Consider the following 27,347-nt stretch of genomic DNA (forward strand, 5'->3'; position numbering starts at 1 on the left):
ATACAAATACATCTTGCACTGTATCACCAATATCTGTGACTGGTGAATTATCTTGCCGGTTTGCCTTAAATGATCTACACCTGTTCGGGGTTTATGGTAGCCTATGTATGTATGTGTTTCTTTCGCTCATTAGTACAGTAGGTGTCCAGATGCCATAAACTGATCATATCTGTAATGATTTTACCTCAGCTGAAATTGAGCAACAGTGGGATTTATTTTACATTTACAGCATTTGGCAGACACCCTTATCCACAGTGACTTACATTTATCTCATTTATACAACTGAGCATCTGAGTGTTAAGGGCCTTGTGCAAGGCACCAGCAGTTGGATTTATATTAGTTGATTTTGGTTTTGTTTTATTTCATGTGGCTGAGAGTATCTATATGCCTATACCAAGTAGCATGTGATTAAAAAAAGTACATATAAAAAAACAGTTTGGCTCCTCATTTCTCACCCCTTCAAACAGAGTTATAACTGTATAATTTTGTGAAAATGATACCAAGATTTTGTAAAGCATTTTATTTATCATAATTTTACAAATGTGATTTTGGATCCATGGGATTTTGGATGCATTGGATGATTTTTTCTTGTTTTGACACAATGAGTAATATATAGTGTAAGTCTGACATATGAAGTATGTGGAAGACCAAGATATTTTATAACCATTGGTACTGTTGACAGACATAAACCTGTAATTTATATGGATAGTTATTCATTTTCAACCCAACACCTGCCATGTACATGGCTGCGCCTATCTCAGGTACAAGGGATATATGTAAACAGTTAGGAATACACCCTGGTTGTCAGTCCATAACAGATCTATATGTTATCATTACCAACATTAACTGTTTAAAATGTATGTGTATATATTAGTGTTCACATAATAAATACATACCACACTTAAAAATCTTTTTTGAACACTTGTGGAACATCCGAGATATAGGACTGCATGTCTAAGAATAAATGGTAACTGTTACTTTTAATATTACATAAAACAATATTGCAATCAAATCTAAGGAAGGTAAGGATAAGGTATACATGGACTATACATAAGGTATATATTATACATAAAATATAAAATTAAGGGTTATACATAATCAGTATAGCCATGATTATATGTATTATGTCTCATTCCCTGCAAAGTTCTTTTAATTAAAAATCATATTTTCTTGACATCTTCAAAATAAGAACAAAATTTATCCATGTTTTAGCATAGTTGTGTCTTAAAGATTGCCTATTTGAAAGACATTCACTTTTAATTGTCTGCAGTAAGACTAAATTTCCAGGAGAAAATTTATGTCAAATAAATCTACAGAAAAAAAATATATGACATAGGGACACAGCACACTAAGCATAGGTCATAATCACTCTAACTGCATGCACAAACACGGATCATAGTCTGATAAGGAATTAACAGCACAATCAAAGCAGAGGCATAATAAACTACACTTTTGCCATTGTAGACGTGACCAGATAAAAGGTCAGAGAAACAATTACCAGAATGATTACTCCTTTTTACTGTTAGCATTGGCCAATCATCTGATGTCATCTGATAGTATGCCATCAAGATCCTCCTTGGTTCTTAAGCCTTGCCCCAACTCCCTCATTTGACAGAATACTTTGCTTTGAAAATATACCAAACACAATAGCAAGACTAATATAGCAGAAGAAAACTACCAGAAATTACTACTCTTAAATCTAAAAAAATAGAAGCACTAGACTTTTAAAAAAGGATACAATGGCAAGCCATATGTGGCTTCGCCTTCTAGTATTAGTCTGCATATACGTGACGATCACTGAAGCTTTATTAAGGTATGTTTTATTTATTATAATTTTTATATATTAATCTCATAATTGTTAAAAATATTATTACAAATTATTGCATTGATTTCTTTTTTAATTTACACAGTAAGTCTGCAGTTACTCTTCCTGGTTGGAGGCAGAATGCAGGTTAGAATTTAACCTTAATTCTTTTTTGTTTGTTGTCTGATATATTTTGTTAAAATCACTGTAGTATCACTGATTTGGTGATTTATTTTACATGTAAAAAAGTTGGTCCTGGTTTGTTATTCAATTCATTTCTTAATATTTTTTCTACAATGATTGTATTTGTTTCAGATTATATTACAAAGTGTGACTTTGACAGTAATCAGTCTCCGTTCTGTGACTGGAGTGCAAAGGGGTTAATCAGAAGCCAAGTAGGACATGGTAAATTGTACTTGGACAGAAATATTTTTTACAAATGCTATAAATTACCATACACACTGTGTAGATTAAGACAGAAACTTAAGAAAGTATTTCATATAATTTCATGTGCATAGACAGTTGCATTTCGAATCTGGTTGATACATGGAAGGATTAATAGAATAGCTCATAGAGTTACTCTTCAGTAACATGGATATGAGCAATTTCTTGAACATTTTGTGTGCAATTATATATACAGGTATATATATATATATATATATATATATATATATATATATATATATATATATATATAATTAAATATGAACAAATTATTAGGTTTTCAGGATTTAACAACTAAATGTCTATAAATGTGTTCATGACATTTACATGTCATGGTATATGGTATATATTGTTCATATACCATATTTACCATGACATTTACATATCATTAACCATTATCAAAGTAATAATAAGCGTTTATAAATGACATTTATTGTTGTCTATATGTTTACACTTGTAATGAGGAGTCGTAGGGCTGATGATCCATTTGCAGCTTTAATAATAATCGTAGTCAAAAAGGCAAGGTCAGGGCAGGCAAACACAATAACGTAGAGCAGGCAGAAATCGTAAACGGGAAAACAGGCAGAAGGTCAGTACAGGCAGCAAACAATCGAGAAACCAGAAACAGAATCAAAAACCGGAACTGGGAACACACAAGAAAACGCTCAGACTGATCGCTAAAGCAAATCGAGACTTCGCAAATGGGGTCAAGTTCAAGTTCGCTTAAATAGCGTGGGAAATTGGCTACAGCTGACGGCGTAATTAGTCCCTGTGCTGGGGTTGTGGGAATTGCAGTCCGGAAGCGACTAGTACTCCGGAGACGCTTCTCTATGTTGGTGCTCGGGAGGCGAGGCAGGTGATCCAACCGTGACAACACTATATTATTATGAAATTATGAATAGTCATCCCAAATTTGAAAATTAGTTGTTCTTGTGGTGGCAACCCATGCAACTCAGTCAGGCCTACCCTGAAACACAGGTATGGGATACTAAACAGTATGGGATACTATACAGTAGTTAAAATATATTCAGAAATTTGTTTTATATTTTTTGAATGAAAAAAAATGCTTTCTTTTCAGCAACCCTGGTTCTAAAGTTTATTGAGCCATATGTCCTTAAACATGCTAGTTTTACTCAATAATTCTACCAATATTGTGGCATCATGATAAGATGCAGTATTACATCAGGGATTACACTTTCATACACATACATACTTTTGTTAAATGTATATGTTTTTGTTAAATTCAAGATAAAGTAAAGTAAATCTCAACAAAATATTTCCAATACTTTAATTTATAATTTATTACCACTGGAATTATTTAATCATTGGTTTAATTTTGTCCAAATACAAAATAAAAAGCAGACAGTAAATGTTCAAATAAAAATGTTTCTTTTTTGACAGAAACACAGAAATCATCATACGTAATTTAAAAAATTGTTAATTCTGTTCACTGTCCTGTACATTTCAGAGAAATTCTACCTCTCAAGAGATCTTATGAGTCCTGTAACTTGGTTAGACACTGAGCTTTTGTATCTCTCTGGAGACTCGTGTCTTGAATTCTGGTATTACAAGCCAGCGCATGACAGCTCAGAATTGAGAGTCCTGCTAAGTAATGATGATGTCCTAACACAAATCTGGAGCTCTCTGCATACTAAGGGCCATGCCTGGAGGCAGGTGCTCATTCCACTGAGTTACACAGAGATTCATTTTAAGGTACAATAAAATAAATATATGCTATCACAATTGCAAAGAACATCTTACATTATTTCCTAGCTTTATGAAAAGGTGGAATGTTTAACACATTTATTCTGTCTAGTAGTAATATTCTCCTCTGCTTTAGAATATGACAAAGTTTCATATACTTCTTGAAATTTTTGTTCTTGCCTACAGATTATTTTTGAAGTTGCACAAAGACAGGGAACAGAAGAAATTGTATTTGACAGGATTGGAGTCCAGCAAGGACAGTGTCGTGAGTGGTTCTGCAATTATATTAATTAACCATTAATATGTAGGACCTACACCCCCATTTAGTTCTTCATAGTCATAACCAACGAGTAAGCAAACACAGGTAATCAGACATCAATCAGGGCACTCATTGTAAATGTATTAACAGGGCCAGAATATTGCAATATACTCTGAATTATTTTTTTTTGAAGAAAATCATTATTTGTTTTTCTTTTAAGTTCAATGCAACATGTTTACAAATGGTTAAACCAACAGGGAAAACTTTTGTTGCTCATTTACAATGATTAATTTTTACCACTAAGAAAAAATTTTTATTCTCTATATACTGAAAGTTATATATAATGCTAAATCACTGTTTTCACCAGACTCCCAGTGCCAGCCAGACACTCAGTTCTGGACAGATGAATTCACTCAGTGCACCTGTATTGAAAGTCAGCTGACCTGTGCCCAAATTGCTTGTGGGGATGGTCAACCCTGCAGTAAGACTGTTCGGTCTAAAAGGTCAAGTGACTCATTCACATCTGGCACCTGCAAAGTTACAAGCGACCTGCGATACACCACATTTGATGGGGTGAAATCCCGTTTTATGGGTCATTGTATTCATCTACTGACGGAGGTGTGTGATGAGGCTGGATTGCTTCCAGATTTTGTAGTGGAGGTGAAGAATGAGCAAATAGGCAAATCATCTAAAGTCCAAATCCAGCAGGTTAATCTGAACATACAACATCTAAGAGTGACGCTGCCAAGAAGGAACAAAAGAAAGATCATGGTGAGTGGATTTGCTGCTTTCATATGTCCATCCAACCACTATGGCACTCAGGGGGAAATGCAGTTATTTGCTGAATCCTATAATAACCTAACATCACTTAATTTAATGAGGACTACTGAGGTCAACCCCAAGAATGAACAGAATGTTTTAATTATTATCGGCTGCTCTGGTTGGAATAAATTACCTGAAATTGTGGACTTCCATTAAGCTATATAAATGATCATTCTTAACTAAGTGAAAACTCCACAAGTAATAATTAATAATAATTAATTCAATTCAATTCAAGTTTATTTGTATAACGCTTTTTACAACTGACATTGTCTCAAAGCAGCTTTATAGAACATAAACATATAAAGAATAAAATAAAGATTAATAGGATACAAAATTTGAGATTAATTTTTGTTTAGTATTATTATTAACATGTTATTATTGTTTATTATTAACTGCTATTACATATAAAAGGTAAAACAAAAGTCATTAATTTTTTTTTTTTACGGTTATTAATTGTTTTTTTACTGATATGACTATTATTAACATTTACTAGTCTGTATTGTTTAGTATAGTATTTAGTTTGTTAAATGAATACTATTTAGGGCACTAGCTAAATATTAATTGCTAGATAAATAATTTTCATTTCTTGTATTTTTAGGTAAATGGGATTTGGAGGAATCTACCCCTGAGTCTAGGTGAAGACACAATAAAAATTAATGCCCAAGGATCAGCCGTAGTGCTTCAGACAAACTTCAACCTGTCTGTTTCCTTTTCCAAAACTGGTGCTGTTGAGGTAACTGTACCAATCCAATATTCAGGCAAACTCTGTGGCATGTGTGGCAACTTTAACAATTTAATGGATGATGATAAGAACATACCGGGTGGATCTTCAGTCAAGAACACCCAGATTTTGGGGCAGACGTGGAAGGGTGACAGTGTCTACTGCCAAGACCCCATTGTATCAAGCGGGTGCTCAGAATCTGAGAAGCTGGAATATACAAGCAAGATGTACTGTGGAGTTCTGCTGTCCCAAAATGGCCCCTTCTCAAAGTGCTCTTCTTCTCTTGATACCTCAAGCCTCTTCCAAAGCTGCATATCTGAGATGTGTACTACTAAAGGAGACCATGATGCCTTCTGTGATGTCCTGCAGGCAGTTGAAAAGTCCTGCAGTGAGGTTGGAATTTCTGTGACTGGCTGGAGAAATGAAACTCATTGTTGTATGTTCCTCAGTAGTTTCAACATCATAAAGAAAACATATATTTAGCTTGGAATTTTTGGGTTAATATAATGCCATTTAGACATCTTTAATTATCCTGTATGATCCCTATGTTTTTTGTCAAACACTGATTTCAACTGATTATCAGACTGATTACACCACTTCACATTAAATCCACTTTGTTGCAGCAATTGACACTCAATTGATAAGGAACCCTAAGCATGATATTTAGCTAAAATAAAATAAGCACAGCTAACATAAAAGTGACATGACATAAAACATGGCTGTATACTTATAGGTTTTCATATGTGCTATTTTAGCCTGTGGGTCTAACAGCCACTTTAATGCCTGCTCCAGTGAGTGCCCTTCCACCTGTTCTAGCCTGGATGCTGCAGAGGACTGTGGTAGGTGTCAAGAGAGATGTGATTGTGATGATGGTTTCCTGCTTAGCGGAGGAAGTTGTGTACCTATGGCGGACTGTGGTTGCTGGGCCGATGGACAGCACTATGAGGTAAAAATAAAGACACAGCAGAAATAGATAAATATACAAGTACCACATGTGGCACTGACCATTTAATTATTCCACAATTTAAGCCATGCACATTCACAAATAATTAATCTACAATGAATATGATTGTTATGAATGCTTTTTAACACTGCAGTTACAAATCTTTAATTGTGTAACTTTCAGATAGGAGAGAGATTTATGAAGGATGACTGTGAGAGGCAATGCATGTGTGCTGGGCAGGGCAATATTCAATGTTCAACTACTTCTTGCCTGGCCCATGAAGTCTGTAAAGTCGAGAATGGCGTAATAGGTTGCTTCCCCTCCAGTCCAGTGACTTGCAGTGTCTATGGTGATCCCCATTACATTACCTTTGATGGCAAGGCCTATTCATTCCAGGGAACCTGTAACTACACCATTGCTAAAACATGTGACATTGGTGGAGTTCAGTTCACATTAACGGCACGAAATGAGGACTTGAGAAACTATACATCTTCATCTCTGAACTCTGTGGCTCTGGATGTGAATGGCTTTCATCTCGCAATCAGAAAGGACAAGCTGGTTTATGTGAGAAATACAATTTTTGTTTTGTTATTAAGTTGCCAGCATGTGGAATATAAATTAGGCCATAGTGTAATATAGCAAATGGGAGAATTAAGAACTAAATTTGTCAAAAAACTACAATGATATACAATATTCACATAAAAATATAACAATCATACAAGAAATAAAAAATAACTGCAAAATTAACAGATTAATCAGATATATGACACAGAGTATTACTAAAAAAACAATATAATGTATTCCTGTGGGTGGTCAGATTCTGAATTCCAAAATCCACTGATTTTAAACATGTTACAGGTGGTACATGGTACAGATTGTTTAGTCTTAGTCTTTATAAGACTCATTTTAGATACAGCCATAACCATTACTTTGTTTAAATGTTTCTCTGTGGATGAAATACTTTCCAAAGAAATCACAGCTAGAAAGAACAATGTGTGTGGTCATGCAATGCATAGACTGACTGACAGTCCATTATAAGTTTAATGACATTTTCAATGTAGCTAACTATTGCTAAAATTGGAATTTTAAGTATTGAACACATACAAGTGGAGTGAAACAAGTGTGCCAGTTCTGCTATACTAAATATTGGCACTTTTGGAACACCACTTGTAAGATAATATAGTGGAACACCATGATGCTGCCATTGAAAGAACATTGTGGAAATTCATTCATGTTGAGATCTTAGTCTATTTTATGCAATCATTTGCTAACTTTTCTGTCTTTGGTATTATATTGTCACTGCATTAATTGCATTGTTGCTACAGCTCTTTAGCCTATTAACTTGATTCTATTCTTTTTTATGTAGGTGAATGGAAGCCAAACCACTCTTCCTTTTTCGCACAGCACCTCAGTGAGTGTGTCTCAAACAGGTCTATATGTGATCGTGGAAACAAAATTTGGTTTGAGGTTTCTGTTCAATGGAAATGACCGGCTATTTGTGCAAGTAGATGAGAGACACAAAGGCAGGATGTGTGGACTTTGTGGAACCTACTCTGGAAGTCAGTTTGATGACTTCTTGACACCTGGTGGCAGTGTAGTTCCATATCCACATGATTTTGCTAATAGTTGGAATACTCATGACAAGGACTGGCCGTAAGCAGCTATTTATTCAACTTAAGCCTAAATATATATCTAAATACCGATAATGGATATATAATTACTACAAAGTCTAAAACTACTTAGCTATGTGTGTATAAGTGTATGACTAAGTGTATGACTAACAAGGTCCTTGACATACTTGTATAAGTGTATGACATACATAAATGTACGACTAACAAAATCCTTTTTTATTTACAGTTGTATCAGTGGGTCTGAGAATAAACCTAAATGTTCAACTGAGCTAGAGAACAAGGGATTTCAGCAGTGTAGTAAGCTGTTTGGAGATGCCTTCAAAGCTTGCCACTGGTTTGTGCCCCCTCAGATTTTTGTGAACAGCTGTGTGCAAGACTTTTGCACCTCAGGAGGTGATCAGACTCAGCTATGTACTTCTTTAGAAAATTATGTGGCAGCCTGTGAAGTATCTGAGGTGTTTCTTGGAGATTGGAGGAACGGAACAGTCTGTGGTAAATAAATCTTTTGTTCAATTTTGATTTGGCAATGAACTATTTACAAAGACTACAGTACTTATATAATTGTGTGCTAAAGGATCAAAGATTTCAATTCAAGACTCTTGATGAAAGCTTGGGTAAATTAAATTCCAATGTTGAAGGAATACTTGTAGCTTAGAATCAAAGTAATAATGGCATTACAATCTTTGGGTCAGATTTTGATCATCCTCTTTTACTGTATCTTGTAGATGTTCCAACCACACTGCCAACAGTAAAACCAAACACCCCAACACCTTTACAAACCACCACCCAAATTTCTAGTGCAAGTAAGCGATGGATCTGTCTGTTCTATTATTTATACTGTGAGTTAACAGCATGGAAACTAATTGGTTATGGATTGGATTACACAGATTGTTCATGGAGCTGCAACTTTGACCAGGATGAATGTGGATGGGAACAATTAATCCAGGACAGTTTTGATTGGTCAAGATTGTCTGGATCAACACCATCTGATTTCACTGGCCCAAGCAGTGACCACACAACTGGAAGTACGAGTCTTAAAATGCTTTTGACTGGCAAAAATCTAAATTGAAAAGCATAGTTAATGGTTAACATTAAAGTTTTAAAGTTATAAAATATAAAAAAGCATTTCAATCTAAATCTATTTGATCATATAACATATGACTACTACTACTACTACTACTACTAATAATAATAATAATAATAATAATAATAATAATAATAATAATAATAATAATAATAATAATAATAATAGTAATTATTGTTATTGTTATTATTGTAATTGTTATTATTATTATGTTTCTGCTTACTATTTATTAGGGGGCTTTTACATGTATATTGAGGGTGACGGAGTCTACCATGGTGACTCGGCACGCATGTTGAGTCCAGAATGCAATACTTTGGGCACCCAGTGCATGACTTTCTGGTATCACATGTATGGTGGGGAATCTATGATGCTTAACATTTACCTGTTAGAAGAGAACCGTGCCACCAAAATATGGTCTACAGCCAATAATCAAGGCAACCACTGGCACCTTGCCCAAGTTGAGATTAACCCAATAGGACCATTCCAGGTATGTATTGGATAGAAAAAAATTCTAGGTCTGTAAAACTTCAATTTATTAAAGCTAACAATAGGTTTTTGATCTATGTACATTTTAGGCCTAACATATCTTTGCCATATCTTTTACATTTTTTAAATTGTGTTAATGTATTTGCAATATTCAGGTTTTTCCTAGTGATATTATCCTAAACAATGTTCCATTTCGACGGAACTCGACACTGTGTCAGGGCTGACACTTCATAGGCAGTTCAATGGCTATGCTGGTTGCCATGGAGGGGCACCTGTGACTCAATTTAACAGAGATTAGAGACAAGGATAAGTTCTTTCTCCTGGATGCCCCGATTTCACCTCAGGGCTTGTTAGCAGTAGGGTCTGTGCCTGCTCCTCTTCCTAGCACAGACCTGTACCCTGGGTTAGCACCTGCCAGTGCGCAGTGTCAGGGAACTGGGAGATCTACCCCAGATTGACACCACTCTCAGACAACAAGCGTGTCTCAGTAGGTCCTGCATATCATAGAAAAAGGGTACAGGATCAAGTTCACCTCCCATCCTCCGTGTTTTCAGGGTTTGTTGCCCATGATCATTGGCAAACACCAGGCGGTGTTCCTCCAAGTGGAACCTCTTCTCTTTTCTGAGCAAAGGGGCCAAAGAACATGTTTCCCTCCCAGAGCAGGACTCCAGCTTTTACAGCCGATGTTCCCAAGAAGGACGGGGGCTGCATCCAATTTTGGACCTGTGGGTTCTGAACTGCACTCTGAAGACTTACAAGTTCAAGAGAATCACGCTCAAGTTTATTGTGTCCCAGATCAGGTCAGAGGACTGGTTTGTGATGATAGACCTCAAAGATGCTTATTTTTACATAGGTATTTTGGCAGAACACAGGAAGTTCCTTAGGTTTGCTTTTGGGGCAAAGTGTACCAATAATGTATACTTCCTTTTGGCCTTGCCCTTTCACCATGGACATTTATGAAGTGCATGGTCCCTGCCCTGGCACCTCTGCATCTCCAGGGCATCCATGTACTGAATTACCTGGAAGACTGGCTCATACTGGCCCAGTTGAATGCTATGGCAGCCAGTCATTGAGATGCTGTGCTTGCCCATATGAGGTCTCTTGGCCTCAGGTTGAACCCAGAAAAGTGTGTGCTTTCTCCTTCACAGATGACCACCTTTCTGGGAGTAGTTTGGGAATCCACCACAATGCTGGCATATCTGGCCCCCGCTCGGGTGGCTTCCATCTTGTCAGCAGTGAAAGCTATTCCACTAGGCCGAAGCCTCTCTGTCGCCAAGTCTAGCAGCCAAAGTCATGCCTTTGGGTGTGGGCCATTTCAGCTTTGGCTCAGTTGTGCGAGCTTTCATCCTTGCAGACATCACATCAGGTTTATAAGGGTTACACATTGTGGGATTTGTACCCTTCACATAAGAAGTGGTTTTCCCTCTCTCATCTGGCCACTCTGGCCCTAGATGCCTTAGTATAAACATGGCCAAGGCTCCATCTGTATACCTTTCCCCGGTAGCTCTGCTCCCACAGATCTAAGTCAACCTTCTCCTAGTTGCTCCTTGTTGGCCCTCTCGAGTGTGGTTCACGAACCTAGTCTCCCTCTTAGATTGCACTCCATTGGAGGTTTCCGTCAGGAAGGATCTCCTTTCTCAGGCCCAGGAGGCAATCCTACACCCTTTCCCTGAGATGAGGAAGCTCTGGGTCTGGCCGCTGAGGGGGACAAGTTTCTAGATGCAGGCTTCTCATCTGAGGTGACAGAAACTCTACTGAATGCTAGGACTCCCACCACTAGGAAGCTGTATGCTCTGAAGTTGAGGCTTTTTCACCTTTGGTGCAATGAGCACTGTCAGAATCTAGTTCACTGTGCTGGAGTACCTGCAGTCTTGCTTTTCTCGGGGCCTGTCCCCGTCTACTTTAAAGATGTATTTGACCGGCATCATTGCAAACCACGAACCTGTTCTCAGGGCCTCTCACTTTCTGTGCATTGTCAGGGGGTTGAGACATTTCTGTAGAAAGTGCCTTCATTCCTGGGATCTCTCTGTGGTCTTGGAGGGGCTGCTGGAAGTCCCCTTTGAGCCCATGGATTCAGCCTCTAAGAAGTTTCTGACCCTGAAGATGGCTCTGCTCCTAGCCTTGGCCTCTCTCAAAAGAGTGGAAGATTTGCAGCCCCTGTTGATCGCCCCCACCTGCCTAGAATTTTCCCCAGCACATCTAAGGCTATCCTGCACCCCATAACGGGATATGTTAACTCTTCCTCCCTGTTTGTCTGTTTTGGGACCTGGAACAGGGGAAATCCAGTTTCCAAGCAGCACCTGGCACACTGGGTAGTGGAGGCCATTACTCAGGCCTATGAGGTGTGTGGTCTTGCCTCACCTCTTGGCATTAGTGCTCACTCCACTAGGAGAATTGCCTCATGCAGTGCCTTAGTCAGGGGTGTTCCCCTTGAAGATATTAGTGCGGCGGTGGGTTGGTCCTCTCCGCAGACCTTTATCAGGTTCTATAACCTGGACCTGGACCCCGATCCAGGGTCAGAGGTCCTGCAAGGCATTTGATGTTCTGTTCCCAGTCCGCTCGTGCTCTCTCAAATCCTCTGGCACAGTCATCAACCGGTCCATGGTGGCATGAGTATTAGTGTTCCCATAGTATCACAGGTCACTGGCCAAGCCCTGGGCCTTCTCTCGTGCATCCTTCAGACAAATAAAAGCTGCAGTAATTTGATGTAGATGCCCTTATATGGAATTGCTGGCATGCAATCACTTCGTCATGTGTCCTTCCCAAACCATTAAATTGGTGTGTGCACAGAGAGCTTCAGATACAACTTCCTCAAGGAAAAATTCCCATAGCATCAGCCCTGACACAGCGTTTCGTTCTCTTTCTGGGAACTGGGTAACATACGTAAACCTGGTGTAGTTTTAACTTAACTAATGTCATGAATCTACTTTGTGATTTTCATACATGTAAGTGTACATATAAAGATCCATATCAAATATATTTACATAAATTGTTTCAGATTATTGTGGAAGGCATAAGGGGTTCAAATGCTCAGTCAGATGTGGCATGGGATGATGTGACCATAGTACATGGAAAATGTGTAGTTGTGATGCCTAAACCTGAGGTGCCATCACCAACCAGTGGAAACATGTTTGTTACTACCTCAGGTGACTAATCTTCAATGATAAAAAGAATGAATTTATCACATTGCTAATGTGTTTTAGAGATAATAAAAATGGGGAAAAAAATTAACTAGAAATTTACAGACTATGTAACTGGTCCATAGTTTCTACTTCTTAGGCAATACATTGATACAATGTTGACAATTTTCAATAAAAGAATCAGTATTTGAGTTTATTGTTTTGTTTTTTGTTATTTGTGAAATTGTTTATATAATGAATTTACTATTTTGACAGTGTGTGGAATGAACTGCAATTTTGAGAACAATCTTTGCACATGGACTCAAATGTTAACTGATGTTTTTGATTGGACAAGACACAATGGTCCTACATCTACAGCACTGACTGGTCCTTCATCTGACCACACAACAGGAAGTAAGCATCTTCATTTATTTAATAACTTTGAACTCTTAAGTGATTATGCACTATTATGAAAAAAAAATAAGTAAAGACACTATGGGACTCTTTTCCTACAGTAAATCAATGTACTGCAAAATGTGCCTTAATTTTGGAGGTATAAAATGTCATTTGTTGATCATTCCATGCAGTCTAGAATAATATGGAATTCACCATCAATGCCTCTAATCAATTTACTCCAACTCTCCATGACTAGCTGGTTACTACCTATACATTGAGGGAGACAGTGCCACTCATGGAGACACAGCTCGTCTCCTTAGTAAGGAATGCTCTGATGTCCAACCCCAGTGTCTGCAGTTCTGGTATCACATGTACGGGTCTAGCTGGACTATGGGACTGACTGTCTACCTGTTACATGGGAATGTGGCCAAGGAGGTTTGGAGAAAGAGAGAAAACCAGGGGAATGTCTGGCATCAGGCTAAAGTGGATATCACACCCCATAGCACATTCAGGGTCAGTTTAACAACATATTAATTTCAGTGTTTGTAGTTGTTTATCATAATCTTTATTCAAAAATTTTTATGTACATTTTCTGTTGCAGTTTACATTAAAACTAATATAAATAAGCTATTACTGATTATTGGAGAGTAAATGTATATGTCAATGCTGTGCTTCCATGAAGAGACAAGGGACATTTTACATATTGATCATTTCAATCAAATAACTGATTAGATCTGTCTGTTTAGCAAACTCTAAAATCAATAAAGCTGAAAATTTATCTGTGCTTTTTAGATTTTATTTGAAGGACGCCGAGGAGACAATGCTAGGTCAGATGTGGCCCTGGACGACATCTTAATACACAGAGGACATTGTGAAGGTGCTTGTTTATTTTTATAATCTTTACTCTTAATTAGTGTTCAAAATTTGGGTTAATTCCATTAAAGTGTTCATATGAACAGAAAGTTCTTTGGCTAGTTTAAAGAAGATGATAATGATAAATTTGCTATAACTGGACTTTTATAAAAAGAGTTCTCCAAGGGTTTTTGATTGCTCAATAATCCTAACTTTCTTAAAGGATGTTGCTTTTAGTATTTTTTTAAGGGGTAAATTTGTTTTTCATAGCTCTATGTAGAATTTTGAAGAGTTATACCAGAAGGACAGGACAAAACAGCGTTTATAGTTTTTTCTCAGGTTTTTTCAAAGATACCACTTTTTCTGCTTACTTCTTTATTAGTTCTATTTTCATGTAACAGTGGTTCTTAAGTTATTACTTTCAACATGCATTGTGTCATCAGGTTAAATTAAATTACATAAAATTACTATGATATTAGTAAAAAAGTCTGACAAAACAATTTATTGTGAACATAAAGTTGGATACAATTCAAATGTAATATCTAAGAATGTGAAGATATTTTAGCAATAGTTATATTTATCTCTATTCTTTTATGATTACAATAAACTAAATTGTAGATTATTGAAAAAAATTCATGGATATTTTGATTAATTTTAAACTTATTTAAAACTTAATTTTAAATATTTAGTTTAAATTTTAAATTTAAACTAATTTTAAATAGTCTTTTTTCTATTAACATATATTTATGTTCATTTTAAGCATTTATTTCTAAAATATCTGCCAACAGAAAAAAAAGTCAAGCTAGATATGACAAATTGATTTTCTTTCCTTTTTTCTACACTATAGATTTAATAAGCCATCAGACTGTTCCACCTGCACCTGGAAAGCCAGAACTAACCCCTAAAATCAGCAGCCCAAGAATCAAATCTGTATTTTCACCTGTGTGCACATTTGACTGCAATTTTGACAATGACCTGTGCACATGGAGTCAGTTAGCGACCGATGTTTTTGACTGGACGAGACATAACGGTCCTACATCTACAGCACTGACTGGCCCTTCATCTGACCACACAACAGGAAGTAAGTATCCTCATTTATTTAATAACTTTAAAGTCTTCATTGATTGTATGCAATAATGAAACAAAGAAATAAGTAAAGAGACTTTGTTACTGTTTCCCAAAATCATTGTAGTGCAAATTTTGCTTTAATTATGGAGGTATAAACTGTCATTTACTGATCATTCCATGCAGTCTAAAAAAATATGGATTTAACCATCAATGCCTCTAATCAGTTTACTTCCTCCAACTCTCCATGACTAGCTGGTTACTACCTGTACATTGAGGGAGACAGCGCCACTCATGGAGACACAGCTCGTCTCCTCAGCAAGGAATGCTCTGATGTCCAACCCCAGTGTCTGCAGTTCTGGTATCACATGTACGGGTCTAGCTGGACAATGGGACTGACTGTCTACCTGTTACATGGGAATGTGGCACAGGAAGTTTGGAGAAAGAGAGAAAACCAGGGGAATGTCTGGCACCAGGCTCAAGTGGACATCACACCCCATAGCACATTCAGGGTCAGTTTAGCAACATATTAATTTCAGTGTTTGCACTTGTTTATATTCATTTTTGTTCAAGATTTTTAATATACATTTTTGTAGTGGTTTACACTAACAAGATTATAAATAAGCTATTACTGATTATTGGAGAGTAAATGTATATGTCAATGCTGTGCTTTACATGAAGAGACAAGGGACATTTTACATATTTATCATTTCAATTAAATAACTGATTCGATCTGTCTGCTTAGCAAGCTTTAAAATCGCTAAAGCTGAAACTGTATCTTTTATTTCTAGATTTTATTTGAAGGACGCCGAGGAGACAATGCTAGGTCAGATGTGGCCCTGGACGACGTCTTAATACACAGAGGACAGTGTGAAGGTGCTTGGTTAATTTTATGATCTATATCAGTGTTCAAAATTTTGGTTAATCCCATTAAAGGCTTCATATGAACAGAAGGGTTTTATGCTAGATTGAAGATTATAAATTTGCAATAGCTGGACTCTTATGAAAAGATTTCTCCAAGTGTTTTTAATTGTTCAATAATGCTAATTTTCTGAAAAGATTTTGCTTGTAGTACATTTTTGGGGACTTTATTTTGCATGGCTCTATGTAGTATTTTGAAGAGTTACACCTGAAGGACAAGCCAAAGCAATGTTTCTAAAAAATGTTTTCATGTTTTTTTAAAGATACCACTTTTTCTGCTTACTTTTTATTAGTATATTATGGTGTATATTTTTTAATTTAAATGTTTTCTGCACTATAGATTTAATAAGCCATCAGACTGTTTCACCTGCACCTGATAAGCCAAGAGTAATGCCTACAGTCACCAGCCCTACTACCAAATCTGCAGTCTCACCTGTGTGCACATTTGACTGCAATTTTGACAATGACCTGTGCACATGGAGTCAGTTAGCGACCGATGTTTTTGACTGGACGAGACATAACGGTCCTACATCTACAGCAATGACTGGCCCTTCATCTGACCACACAACAGGAAGTAAGTATCCTCATTTATTTAATAATTTTAAAGTCTTCATTGATTGTATGCAATAATGAAATAAAAAAATAGTAAATAGATTTTGTTACTGTTTCCCCAACTCATAGTTCTGCAAACTTTGCCTTAGTTTTGGAGAAATAAACTGCCATTTATTGATCATTCCATGCAGTCTAAAAAATTGTGGAATTCACCAAAAATGCCTCTAATCAGTTTACTTCCTCCAACTCTCCATGACTAGCTGGTTACTACCTATACATTGAGGGAGACGGTGCCACTCATGGAGACACAGCTCGTCTCCTCAGCAAGGAATGCTCTGATGTCCAACCCCAGTGTCTGCAGTTCTGGTATCACATGTACGGGTCTAGCTGGACAATGGGACTGACTGTCTACCTGTTACATGGGAATGTGGCACAGGAAGTTTGGAGAAAGAGAGAAAACCAGGGGAATGTCTGGCACCAGGCTCAAGTGGACATCACACCCCATAGCACATTCAGGGTCAGTTTAGCAACATATTAATTTCAGTGTTTGCACTTGTTTATATTCATTTTTCCTCATGATTTTTAATATACGTTTTTGTAGTGGTTTACACTAACAAGATTATAAATAAGCTATTACTGATTATTGGAGAGTAAATGTATATGTCAATGCTGTGCATTACATGAAGAGACAAGGGACATTTTACATATTTATCATTTCAATTAAATAATTGATTCGATCTGTCTGCTTAGCAAGCTTTAAAATCGCTAAAGCTGAAACTGTATCTTTTATTTCTAGATTTTATTTGAAGGACGCCGAGGAGACAATGCTAGGTCAGATGTGGCCCTGGACGACGTCTTAATACACAGAGGACAGTGTGAAGGTGCTTGTTTAATTTTATGATCTATATCAGTGTTCAAAATTTTGGTTAATCCCATTAAAGGCTTCATATGAACAGAAGGGTTTTATGCTAGTTTGAAGATTATAAATTTGCAATAGCTGGACTCTTATGAAAAGATTTCTCCAAGTGTTTTTAATTGTTCAATAATGCTAACTTTCTGAAAAGATTTTGCTTGTAGTACATTTTTGGGGACTTTATTTTGCATGGCTCTATGTAGTATTTTGAAGAGTTACACCTGAAGGACAAGCCAAAGCAATGTTTCTAAAAAATGTTTTCATGTTTTTTTAAAGATACCACTTTTTCTGCTTACTTTTTATTAGTATATTATGGTGTATATTTTTTAATTTAAATGTTTTCTGCACTATAGATTTAATAAGCCATCAGACTGTTTCACCTGCACCTGATAAGCCAAGAGTAATGCCTACAGTCACCAGCCCTACTACCAAATCTGCAGTCTCACCTGTGTGCACATTTGACTGCAATTTTGACAATGACCTGTGCACATGGAGTCAGTTAGCGACCGATGTTTTTGACTGGACGAGACATAACGGTCCTACATCTACAGCAATGACTGGCCCTTCATCTGACCACACAACAGGAAGTAAGTATCCTCATTTATTTAATAATTTTAAAGTCTTCATTGATTGTATGCAATAATGAAATAAAAAAATAGTAAATAGATTTTGTTACTGTTTCCCCAACTCATAGTTCTGCAAACTTTGCCTTAGTTTTGGAGAAATAAACTGCCATTTATTGATCATTCCATGCAGTCTAAAAAATTGTGGAATTCACCAAAAATGCCTCTAATCAGTTTACTTCCTCCAACTCTCCATGACTAGCTGGTTACTACCTATACATTGAGGGAGACGGTGCCACTCATGGAGACACAGCTCGTCTCCTCAGCGAGGAATGCTCTGATGTCCAACCCCAGTGTCTGCAGTTCTGGTATCACATGTACGGGTCTAGCTGGACAATGGGACTGACTGTCTACCTGTTACATGGGAATGTGGCCCAGGAAGTTTGGAGAAAGAGAGAAAACCAGGGGAATGTCTGGCACCAGGCTCAAGTGGACATCACACCCCATAGCACATTCAGGGTCAGTTTAGCAACATATTAATTTCAGTGTTTGCACTTGTTTATATTCATTTTTCCTCATGATTTTTAATATACGTTTTTGTAGTGGTTTACACTAACAAGATTATAAATAAGCTATTACTGATTATTGGAGAGTAAATGTATATGTCAATGCTGTGCATTACATGAAGAGACAAGGGACATTTTACATATTTATCATTTCAATTAAATAATTGATTCGATCTGTCTGCTTAGCAAGCTTTAAAATCGCTAAAGCTGAAACTGTATCTTTTATTTCTAGATTTTATTTGAAGGACGCCGAGGAGACAATGCTAGGTCAGATGTGGCCCTGGACGACGTCTTAATACACAGAGGACAGTGTGAAGGTGCTTGTTTAATTTTATGATCTATATCAGTGTTCAAAATTTTGGTTAATCCCATTAAAGGCTTCATATGAACAGAAGGGTTTTATGCTAGTTTGAAGATTATAAATTTGCAATAGCTGGACTCTTATGAAAAGATTTCTCCAAGTGTTTTTAATTGTTCAATAATGCTAACTTTCTGAAAAGATTTTGCTTGTAGTACATTTTTGGGGACTTTATTTTGCATGGCTCTATGTAGTATTTTGAAGAGTTACACCTGAAGGACAAGCCAAAGCAATGTTTCTAAAAAATGTTTTCATGTTTTTTTAAAGATACCACTTTTTCTGCTTACTTTTTATTAGTATATTATGGTGTATATTTTTTAATTTAAATGTTTTCTGCACTATAGATTTAATAAGCCATCAGACTGTTTCACCTGCACCTGATAAGCCAAGAGTAATGCCTACAGTCACCAGCCCTACTACCAAATCTGCAGTCTCACCTGTGTGCACATTTGACTGCAATTTTGACAATGACCTGTGCACATGGAGTCAGTTAGCGACCGATGTTTTTGACTGGACGAGACATAACGGTCCTACATCTACAGCAATGACTGGCCCTTCATCTGACCACACAACAGGAAGTAAGTATCCTCATTTATTTAATAATTTTAAAGTCTTCATTGATTGTATGCAATAATGAAATAAAAAAATAGTAAATAGATTTTGTTACTGTTTCCCCAACTCATAGTTCTGCAAACTTTGCCTTAGTTTTGGAGAAATAAACTGCCATTTATTGATCATTCCATGCAGTCTAAAAAATTGTGGAATTCACCAAAAATGCCTCTAATCAGTTTACTTCCTCCAACTCTCCATGACTAGCTGGTTACTACCTATACATTGAGGGAGACGGTGCCACTCATGGAGACACAGCTCGTCTCCTCAGCGAGGAATGCTCTGATGTCCAACCCCAGTGTCTGCAGTTCTGGTATCACATGTACGGGTCTAGCTGGACAATGGGACTGACTGTCTACCTGTTACATGGGAATGTGGCCCAGGAAGTTTGGAGAAAGAGAGAAAACCAGGGGAATGTCTGGCACCAGGCTCAAGTGGACATCACACCCCATAGCACATTCAGGGTCAGTTTAGCAACATATTAATTTCAGTGTTTGCACTTGTTTATATTCATTTTTCCTCATGATTTTTAATATACGTTTTTGTAGTGGTTTACACTAACAAGATTATAAATAAGCTATTACTGATTATTGGAGAGTAAATGTATATGTCAATGCTGTGCATTACATGAAGAGACAAGGGACATTTTACATATTTATCATTTCAATTAAATAATTGATTCGATCTGTCTGCTTAGCAAGCTTTAAAATCGCTAAAGCTGAAACTGTATCTTTTATTTCTAGATTTTATTTGAAGGACGCCGAGGAGACAATGCTAGGTCAGATGTGGCCCTGGACGACGTCTTAATACACAGAGGACAGTGTGAAGGTGCTTGTTTAATTTTATGATCTATATCAGTGTTCAAAATTTTGGTTAATCCCATTAAAGGCTTCATATGAACAGAAGGGTTTTATGCTAGTTTGAAGATTATAAATTTGCAATAGCTGGACTCTTATGAAAAGATTTCTCCAAGTGTTTTTAATTGTTCAATAATGCTAACTTTCTGAAAAGATTTTGCTTGTAGTACATTTTTGGGGACTTTATTTTGCATGGCTCTATGTAGTATTTTGAAGAGTTACACCTGAAGGACAAGCCAAAGCAATGTTTCTAAAAAATGTTTTCATGTTTTTTTAAAGATACCACTTTTTCTGCTTACTTTTTATTAGTATATTATGGTGTATATTTTTTAATTTAAATGTTTTCTGCACTATAGATTTAATAAGCCATCAGACTGTTTCACCTGCACCTGATAAGCCAAGAGTAATGCCTACAGTCACCAGCCCTACTACCAAATCTGCAGTCTCACCTGTGTGCACATTTGACTGCAATTTTGACAATGACCTGTGCACATGGAGTCAGTTAGCGACCGATGTTTTTGACTGGACGAGACATAACGGTCCTACATCTACAGCAATGACTGGCCCTTCATCTGACCACACAACAGGAAGTAAGTATCCTCATTTATTTAATAATTTTAAAGTCTTCATTGATTGTATGCAATAATGAAATAAAAAAATAGTAAATAGATTTTGTTACTGTTTCCCCAACTCATAGTTCTGCAAACTTTGCCTTAGTTTTGGAGAAATAAACTGCCATTTATTGATCATTCCATGCAGTCTAAAAAATTGTGGAATTCACCAAAAATGCCTCTAATCAGTTTACTTCCTCCAACTCTCCATGACTAGCTGGTTACTACCTATACATTGAGGGAGACGGTGCCACTCATGGAGACACAGCTCGTCTCCTCAGCGAGGAATGCTCTGATGTCCAACCCCAGTGTCTGCAGTTCTGGTATCACATGTACGGGTCTAGCTGGACAATGGGACTGACTGTCTACCTGTTACATGGGAATGTGGCCCAGGAAGTTTGGAGAAAGAGAGAAAACCAGGGGAATGTCTGGCACCAGGCTCTAGTGGACATCACACCCCATAGCACATTCAGGGTCAGTTTAGCAATATATTAATTTCAGTGTTTGCACTTGTTTATATTCATTTTTCCTCATGATTTTTAATATACGTTTTTGTAGTGGTTTACACTAACAAGATTATAAATAAGCTATTACTGATTATTGGAGAGTAAATGTATATGTCAATGCTGTGCATTACATGAAGAGACAAGGGACATTTTACATATTTATCATTTCAATTAAATAATTGATTCGATCTGTCTGCTTAGCAAGCTTTAAAATCGCTAAAGCTGAAACTGTATCTTTTATTTCTAGATTTTATTTGAAGGACGCCGAGGAGACAATGCTAGGTCAGATGTGGCCCTGGACGACGTCTTAATACACAGAGGACAGTGTGAAGGTGCTTGTTTAATTTTATGATCTATATCAGTGTTCAAAATTTTGGTTAATCCCATTAAAGGCTTCATATGAACAGAAGGGTTTTATGCTAGTTTGAAGATTATAAATTTGCAATAGCTGGACTCTTATGAAAAGATTTCTCCAAGTGTTTTTAATTGTTCAATAATGCTAACTTTCTGAAAAGATTTTGCTTGTAGTACATTTTTGGGGACTTTATTTTGCATGGCTCTATGTAGTATTTTGAAGAGTTACACCTGAAGGACAAGCCAAAGCAATGTTTCTAAAAAATGTTTTCATGTTTTTTTAAAGATACCACTTTTTCTGCTTACTTTTTATTAGTATATTATGGTGTATATTTTTTAATTTAAATGTTTTCTGCACTATAGATTTAATAAGCCATCAGACTGTTTCACCTGCACCTGATAAGCCAAGAGTAATGCCTACAGTCACCAGCCCTACTACCAAATCTGCAGTCTCACCTGTGTGCACATTTGACTGCAATTTTGACAATGACCTGTGCACATGGAGTCAGTTAGCGACCGATGTTTTTGACTGGACGAGACATAACGGTCCTACATCTACAGCAATGACTGGCCCTTCATCTGACCACACAACAGGAAGTAAGTATCCTCATTTATTTAATAATTTTAAAGTCTTCATTGATTGTATGCAATAATGAAATAAAAAAATAGTAAATAGATTTTGTTACTGTTTCCCCAACTCATAGTTCTGCAAACTTTGCCTTAGTTTTGGAGAAATAAACTGCCATTTATTGATCATTCCATGCAGTCTAAAAAATTGTGGAATTCACCAAAAATGCCTCTAATCAGTTTACTTCCTCCAACTCTCCATGACTAGCTGGTTACTACCTATACATTGAGGGAGACGGTGCCACTCATGGAGACACAGCTCGTCTCCTCAGCGAGGAATGCTCTGATGTCCAACCCCAGTGTCTGCAGTTCTGGTATCACATGTACGGGTCTAGCTGGACAATGGGACTGACTGTCTACCTGTTACATGGGAATGTGGCCCAGGAAGTTTGGAGAAAGAGAGAAAACCAGGGGAATGTCTGGCACCAGGCTCAAGTGGACATCACACCCCATAGCACATTCAGGGTCAGTTTAGCAACATATTAATTTCAGTGTTTGCACTTGTTTATATTCATTTTTCCTCATGATTTTTAATATACGTTTTTGTAGTGGTTTACACTAACAAGATTATAAATAAGCTATTACTGATTATTGGAGAGTAAATGTATATGTCAATGCTGTGCATTACATGAAGAGACAAGGGACATTTTACATATTTATCATTTCAATTAAATAATTGATTCGATCTGTCTGCTTAGCAAGCTTTAAAATCGCTAAAGCTGAAACTGTATCTTTTATTTCTAGATTTTATTTGAAGGACGCCGAGGAGACAATGCTAGGTCAGATGTGGCCCTGGACGACGTCTTAATACACAGAGGACAGTGTGAAGGTGCTTGTTTAATTTTATGATCTATATCAGTGTTCAAAATTTTGGTTAATCCCATTAAAGGCTTCATATGAACAGAAGGGTTTTATGCTAGTTTGAAGATTATAAATTTGCAATAGCTGGACTCTTATGAAAAGATTTCTCCAAGTGTTTTTAATTGTTCAATAATGCTAACTTTCTGAAAAGATTTTGCTTGTAGTACATTTTTGGGGACTTTATTTTGCATGGCTCTATGTAGTATTTTGAAGAGTTACACCTGAAGGACAAGCCAAAGCAATGTTTCTAAAAAATGTTTTCATGTTTTTTTAAAGATACCACTTTTTCTGCTTACTTTTTATTAGTATATTATGGTGTATATTTTTTAATTTAAATGTTTTCTGCACTATAGATTTAATAAGCCATCAGACTGTTTCACCTGCACCTGATAAGCCAAGAGTAATGCCTACAGTCACCAGCCCTACTACCAAATCTGCAGTCTCACCTGTGTGCACATTTGACTGCAATTTTGACAATGACCTGTGCACATGGAGTCAGTTAGCGACCGATGTTTTTGACTGGACGAGACATAACGGTCCTACATCTACAGCAATGACTGGCCCTTCATCTGACCACACAACAGGAAGTAAGTATCCTCATTTATTTAATAATTTTAAAGTCTTCATTGATTGTATGCAATAATGAAATAAAAAAATAGTAAATAGATTTTGTTACTGTTTCCCCAACTCATAGTTCTGCAAACTTTGCCTTAGTTTTGGAGAAATAAACTGCCATTTATTGATCATTCCATGCAGTCTAAAAAATTGTGGAATTCACCAAAAATGCCTCTAATCAGTTTACTTCCTCCAACTCTCCATGACTAGCTGGTTACTACCTATACATTGAGGGAGACAGTGCCACTCATGGAGACACAGCTTGTCTCCTTAGTGAGGAATGCTCTGATGTCCAACCCCAGTGTCTGCAGTTCTGGTATCACATGTACGGGTCTAGCTGGACTATGGGACTGACTGTCTACCTGTTACATGGGAATGTGGCACAGGAAGTTTGGAGAAAGAGAGAAAACCAGGGGAATGTCTGGCACCAGGCTCAAGTGGACATCACACCCCATAGCACATTCAGGGTCAGTTTAGCAATATATTAATTTCAGTGTTTGCACTTGTTTATATTCATTTTTCTTCAAGATTTTTAATATACATTTTTGTAGTGGTTTACACTAACAAGATTATAAATAAGCTATTACTGATTATTGGAGAGTAAATGTATATGTCAATGCTGTGCTTTACATGAAGAGACAAGGGACATTTTACATATTTATCATTTCAATTAAATAACAGATTCGATCTGTCTGCTTAGCAAGCTTTAAAATCGCTAAAGCTGAAACTGTATCTTTTATTTTTAGATTTTATTTGAAGGACGCCGAGGAGACAATGCTAGGTCAGATGTGGCCCTGGACGACGTCTTAATACACAGAGGACAGTGTGAAGGTGCTTGGTTAATTTTATGATCTATATCAGTGTTCAAAATTTTGGTTAATCCCATGAAAGGCTTCATATGAACAGAAGGGTTTTATGCTAGTTTGAAGAAGATGATAAATTTGCTATAACTGGACTCTTATGAAAAGATTTCTCCAAGTGTTTTTGATTGTTCAATAATGCTAACTTTCTGAAAAGATTTTGCTTGTAGTACATTTTTGGGGACTTTATTTTTGCATGGCTCTATGTAGTATTTTGAAGAGTTACACCTGAAGGACAAGCTAAAGCAATATTTAAAAAAAATGTTTTCATGTTTTTTTAAAGATACCACTTTTTCTGCTTACTTTTTATTAGTATATTATGGTGTATATTTTTTAATTTAAAAGTTTTCTGCACTATAGATTTAATAAGCCATCAGACTGTTTCACCTGCACCTGATAAGCCAAGAGTAATGCCTACAGTCACCAGCTCAACTACCAAATCTGCAGTCTCACCTGTGTGCACATTTGACTGCAATTTTGACAATGACCTGTGCACATGGAGTCAGTTAGCGACCGATGTTTTTGACTGGACGAGACATAACGGTCCTACATCTACAGCAATGACTGGCCCTTCATCTGACCACACAACAGGAAGTAAGTATCCTCATTTATTTAATAATTTTAAAGTCTTCATTGATTGTATGCAATAATGAAATAAAAAAATAGTAAATAGATTTTGTTACTGTTTCCCCAACTCATAGTTCTGCAAACTTTGCCTTAGTTTTGGAGAAATAAACTGCCATTTATTGATCATTCCATGCAGTCTAAAAAATTGTGGAATTCACCAAAAATGCCTCTAATCAGTTTACTTCCTCCAACTCTCCATGACTAGCTGGTTACTACCTGTACATTGAGGGAGACAGTGCCACTCATGGAGACACAGCTCGTCTCCTTAGTGAGGAATGCTCTGATGTCCAACCCCAGTGTCTGCAGTTCTGGTATCACATGTACGGGTCTAGCTGGACTATGGGACTGACTGTCTACCTGTTACATGGGAATGTGGCACAGGAAGTTTGGAGAAAGAGAGAAAACCAGGGGAATGTTTGGCATCAGGCTCTAGTGGACATCACGCCCCATAGCACATTCAGGGTCAGTCTGGTCAGAGATCTAGCAAACATCCTTATGTCTTACATATCATGTAAGATTAACAAACCAATAAACTTGTTCCATTTTAGATTTTATTTGAAGGACGCAGAGGACACAATGAAAGATCAGATGTGGCAGTGGATGATGTCTCTTTCCACAGAGGAAACTGTGCAGGTATACCCCTATAAACTGTCAAATCCGCTACCTTTATAGTCAAAAAGCAATTTTTGATTAATAAAAATTCAATAATTATCTTTACTAGTTTGATTTCTTATTTGTTGCTTTTTTTTTATTATTTGTATGTTTTTTTACTTACAAGAATTGCCAATTGTTGTGTATTGAACATGCTTTTCACTATTGCCAGTTAAATTATTTTGCATCTTTGTTATATTACACATAATAATTAATAGTATAATATATATTTAAAATAATTTGTGAATATATTCTTGCTTTGTATCATATAGATTTACTGAAACATGTGGCTGGTTCACCTACAACAGACATCACCCAATGATAATCTCTATATTCAGCAACAAATCTCCAACTTCATATACTCTTAAATAAACCACTACAACCACAGCATACCATCCTTTCACAAATTTTAGCACCTGTGTCATAACATACCACCTATGTTAGTATCCTAATAGTCTGGACCTTTGGCTTAACCACCTTCCTTAACAAATGATTGATGTTGTTGAATCTATAATTGTTTTGTTGTTAGATTATTTAAGAAAGTTAAAATTTTAATACAATTATTTTGTTACTGTACTCATGTTTATGCAAGTAACTGCACTTTAGAATGAGTTTTTTCTTGCACATAATATTTACTCTTACTCATTGCATTTCAAATGGAAAATCTGCACTGTCTATTCAGTCATTTCTACACAGTTTAATAAAATATGAATTCTAAACCATGATGAATGATTGATACATTTTATTTCCTGCTGTTTGTACACATGCATACAGCCAAAATATCTCCTTTATTGTAAAAACAATGCAAGTGACATGGTATCTATTTACAATTTGCATTTTCCTAGCCAAATTTCTTATTTTTTTCTTCAATCAATATTTTATTTATACACAAGTGATGAAATGTTTTTTTTTCCCTCTATTTGCTCTGTCAAGTTTAAGGTTATGGTCCATAGTGTGGAAATGTTT

At 36.5% G+C, this 27,347-nt stretch overlaps 1 protein-coding gene across 2 annotated transcripts; it reads left to right on the top strand.

The window, feature by feature from the left end:
* The first annotated feature begins 1,622 nt into the window (after window positions 1-1,622).
* wu:fb63a08 (MAM and LDL-receptor class A domain-containing protein 1) lies at window positions 1,623-27,103 on the top strand. Of its 2 annotated transcripts, XM_060871366.1 has the most exons (43): window positions 1,624-1,813; window positions 1,911-1,951; window positions 2,120-2,209; window positions 3,717-3,961; window positions 4,139-4,217; window positions 4,579-4,982; window positions 5,632-6,190; window positions 6,510-6,700; window positions 6,881-7,261; window positions 8,064-8,350; window positions 8,555-8,820; window positions 9,054-9,131; window positions 9,216-9,353; window positions 9,646-9,899; window positions 12,897-13,044; window positions 13,294-13,431; window positions 13,670-13,926; window positions 14,206-14,290; window positions 15,113-15,346; window positions 15,586-15,842; window positions 16,122-16,206; window positions 16,592-16,825; window positions 17,064-17,320; window positions 17,600-17,684; window positions 18,070-18,303; window positions 18,542-18,798; window positions 19,078-19,162; window positions 19,548-19,781; window positions 20,020-20,276; window positions 20,556-20,640; window positions 21,026-21,259; window positions 21,498-21,754; window positions 22,034-22,118; window positions 22,504-22,737; window positions 22,976-23,232; window positions 23,512-23,596; window positions 23,982-24,215; window positions 24,454-24,710; window positions 24,990-25,074; window positions 25,464-25,697; window positions 25,936-26,192; window positions 26,279-26,363; window positions 26,654-27,103. In XM_060871366.1, the coding sequence occupies exons 1-43, from the start codon at window positions 1,740-1,742 to the stop codon at window positions 26,701-26,703; spliced, it is 8,373 nt and encodes a 2,790-aa protein (XP_060727349.1). In that variant the 5' UTR covers window positions 1,624-1,739; the 3' UTR covers window positions 26,704-27,103. The 2 variants fall into 2 exon arrangements, with proteins under 2 accessions (XP_060727356.1, XP_060727349.1); XM_060871373.1 differs by lacking the exons at window positions 24,990-25,074; window positions 25,464-25,697; window positions 25,936-26,192 and having other exon boundaries at window positions 1,623-1,813.
* The last annotated feature ends 244 nt before the right edge of the window (window positions 27,104-27,347 follow it).

The sequence above is a fragment of the Tachysurus vachellii genome, chromosome 1 (assembly GCF_030014155.1).
Source record: "Tachysurus vachellii isolate PV-2020 chromosome 1, HZAU_Pvac_v1, whole genome shotgun sequence".
Taxonomy (NCBI): domain Eukaryota; kingdom Metazoa; phylum Chordata; class Actinopteri; order Siluriformes; family Bagridae; genus Tachysurus; species Tachysurus vachellii.

Bases quoted from the DNA above. Each gene is read 5' to 3' on its own strand.
- wu:fb63a08 (XM_060871366.1), top strand. From the start codon at position 1,740: ATGGCAAGCCATATGTGGCTTCGCCTTCTAGTATTAGTCTGCATATAC. The intron at 8,821-9,053 runs GTAAATAAATCT...TGTATCTTGTAG, and splicing joins GAGGAACGGAACAGTCTGTG to ATGTTCCAACCACACTGCCA. The intron at 15,347-15,585 runs GTAAGTATCCTC...CTCCATGACTAG, and splicing joins ATCTGACCACACAACAGGAA to CTGGTTACTACCTGTACATT.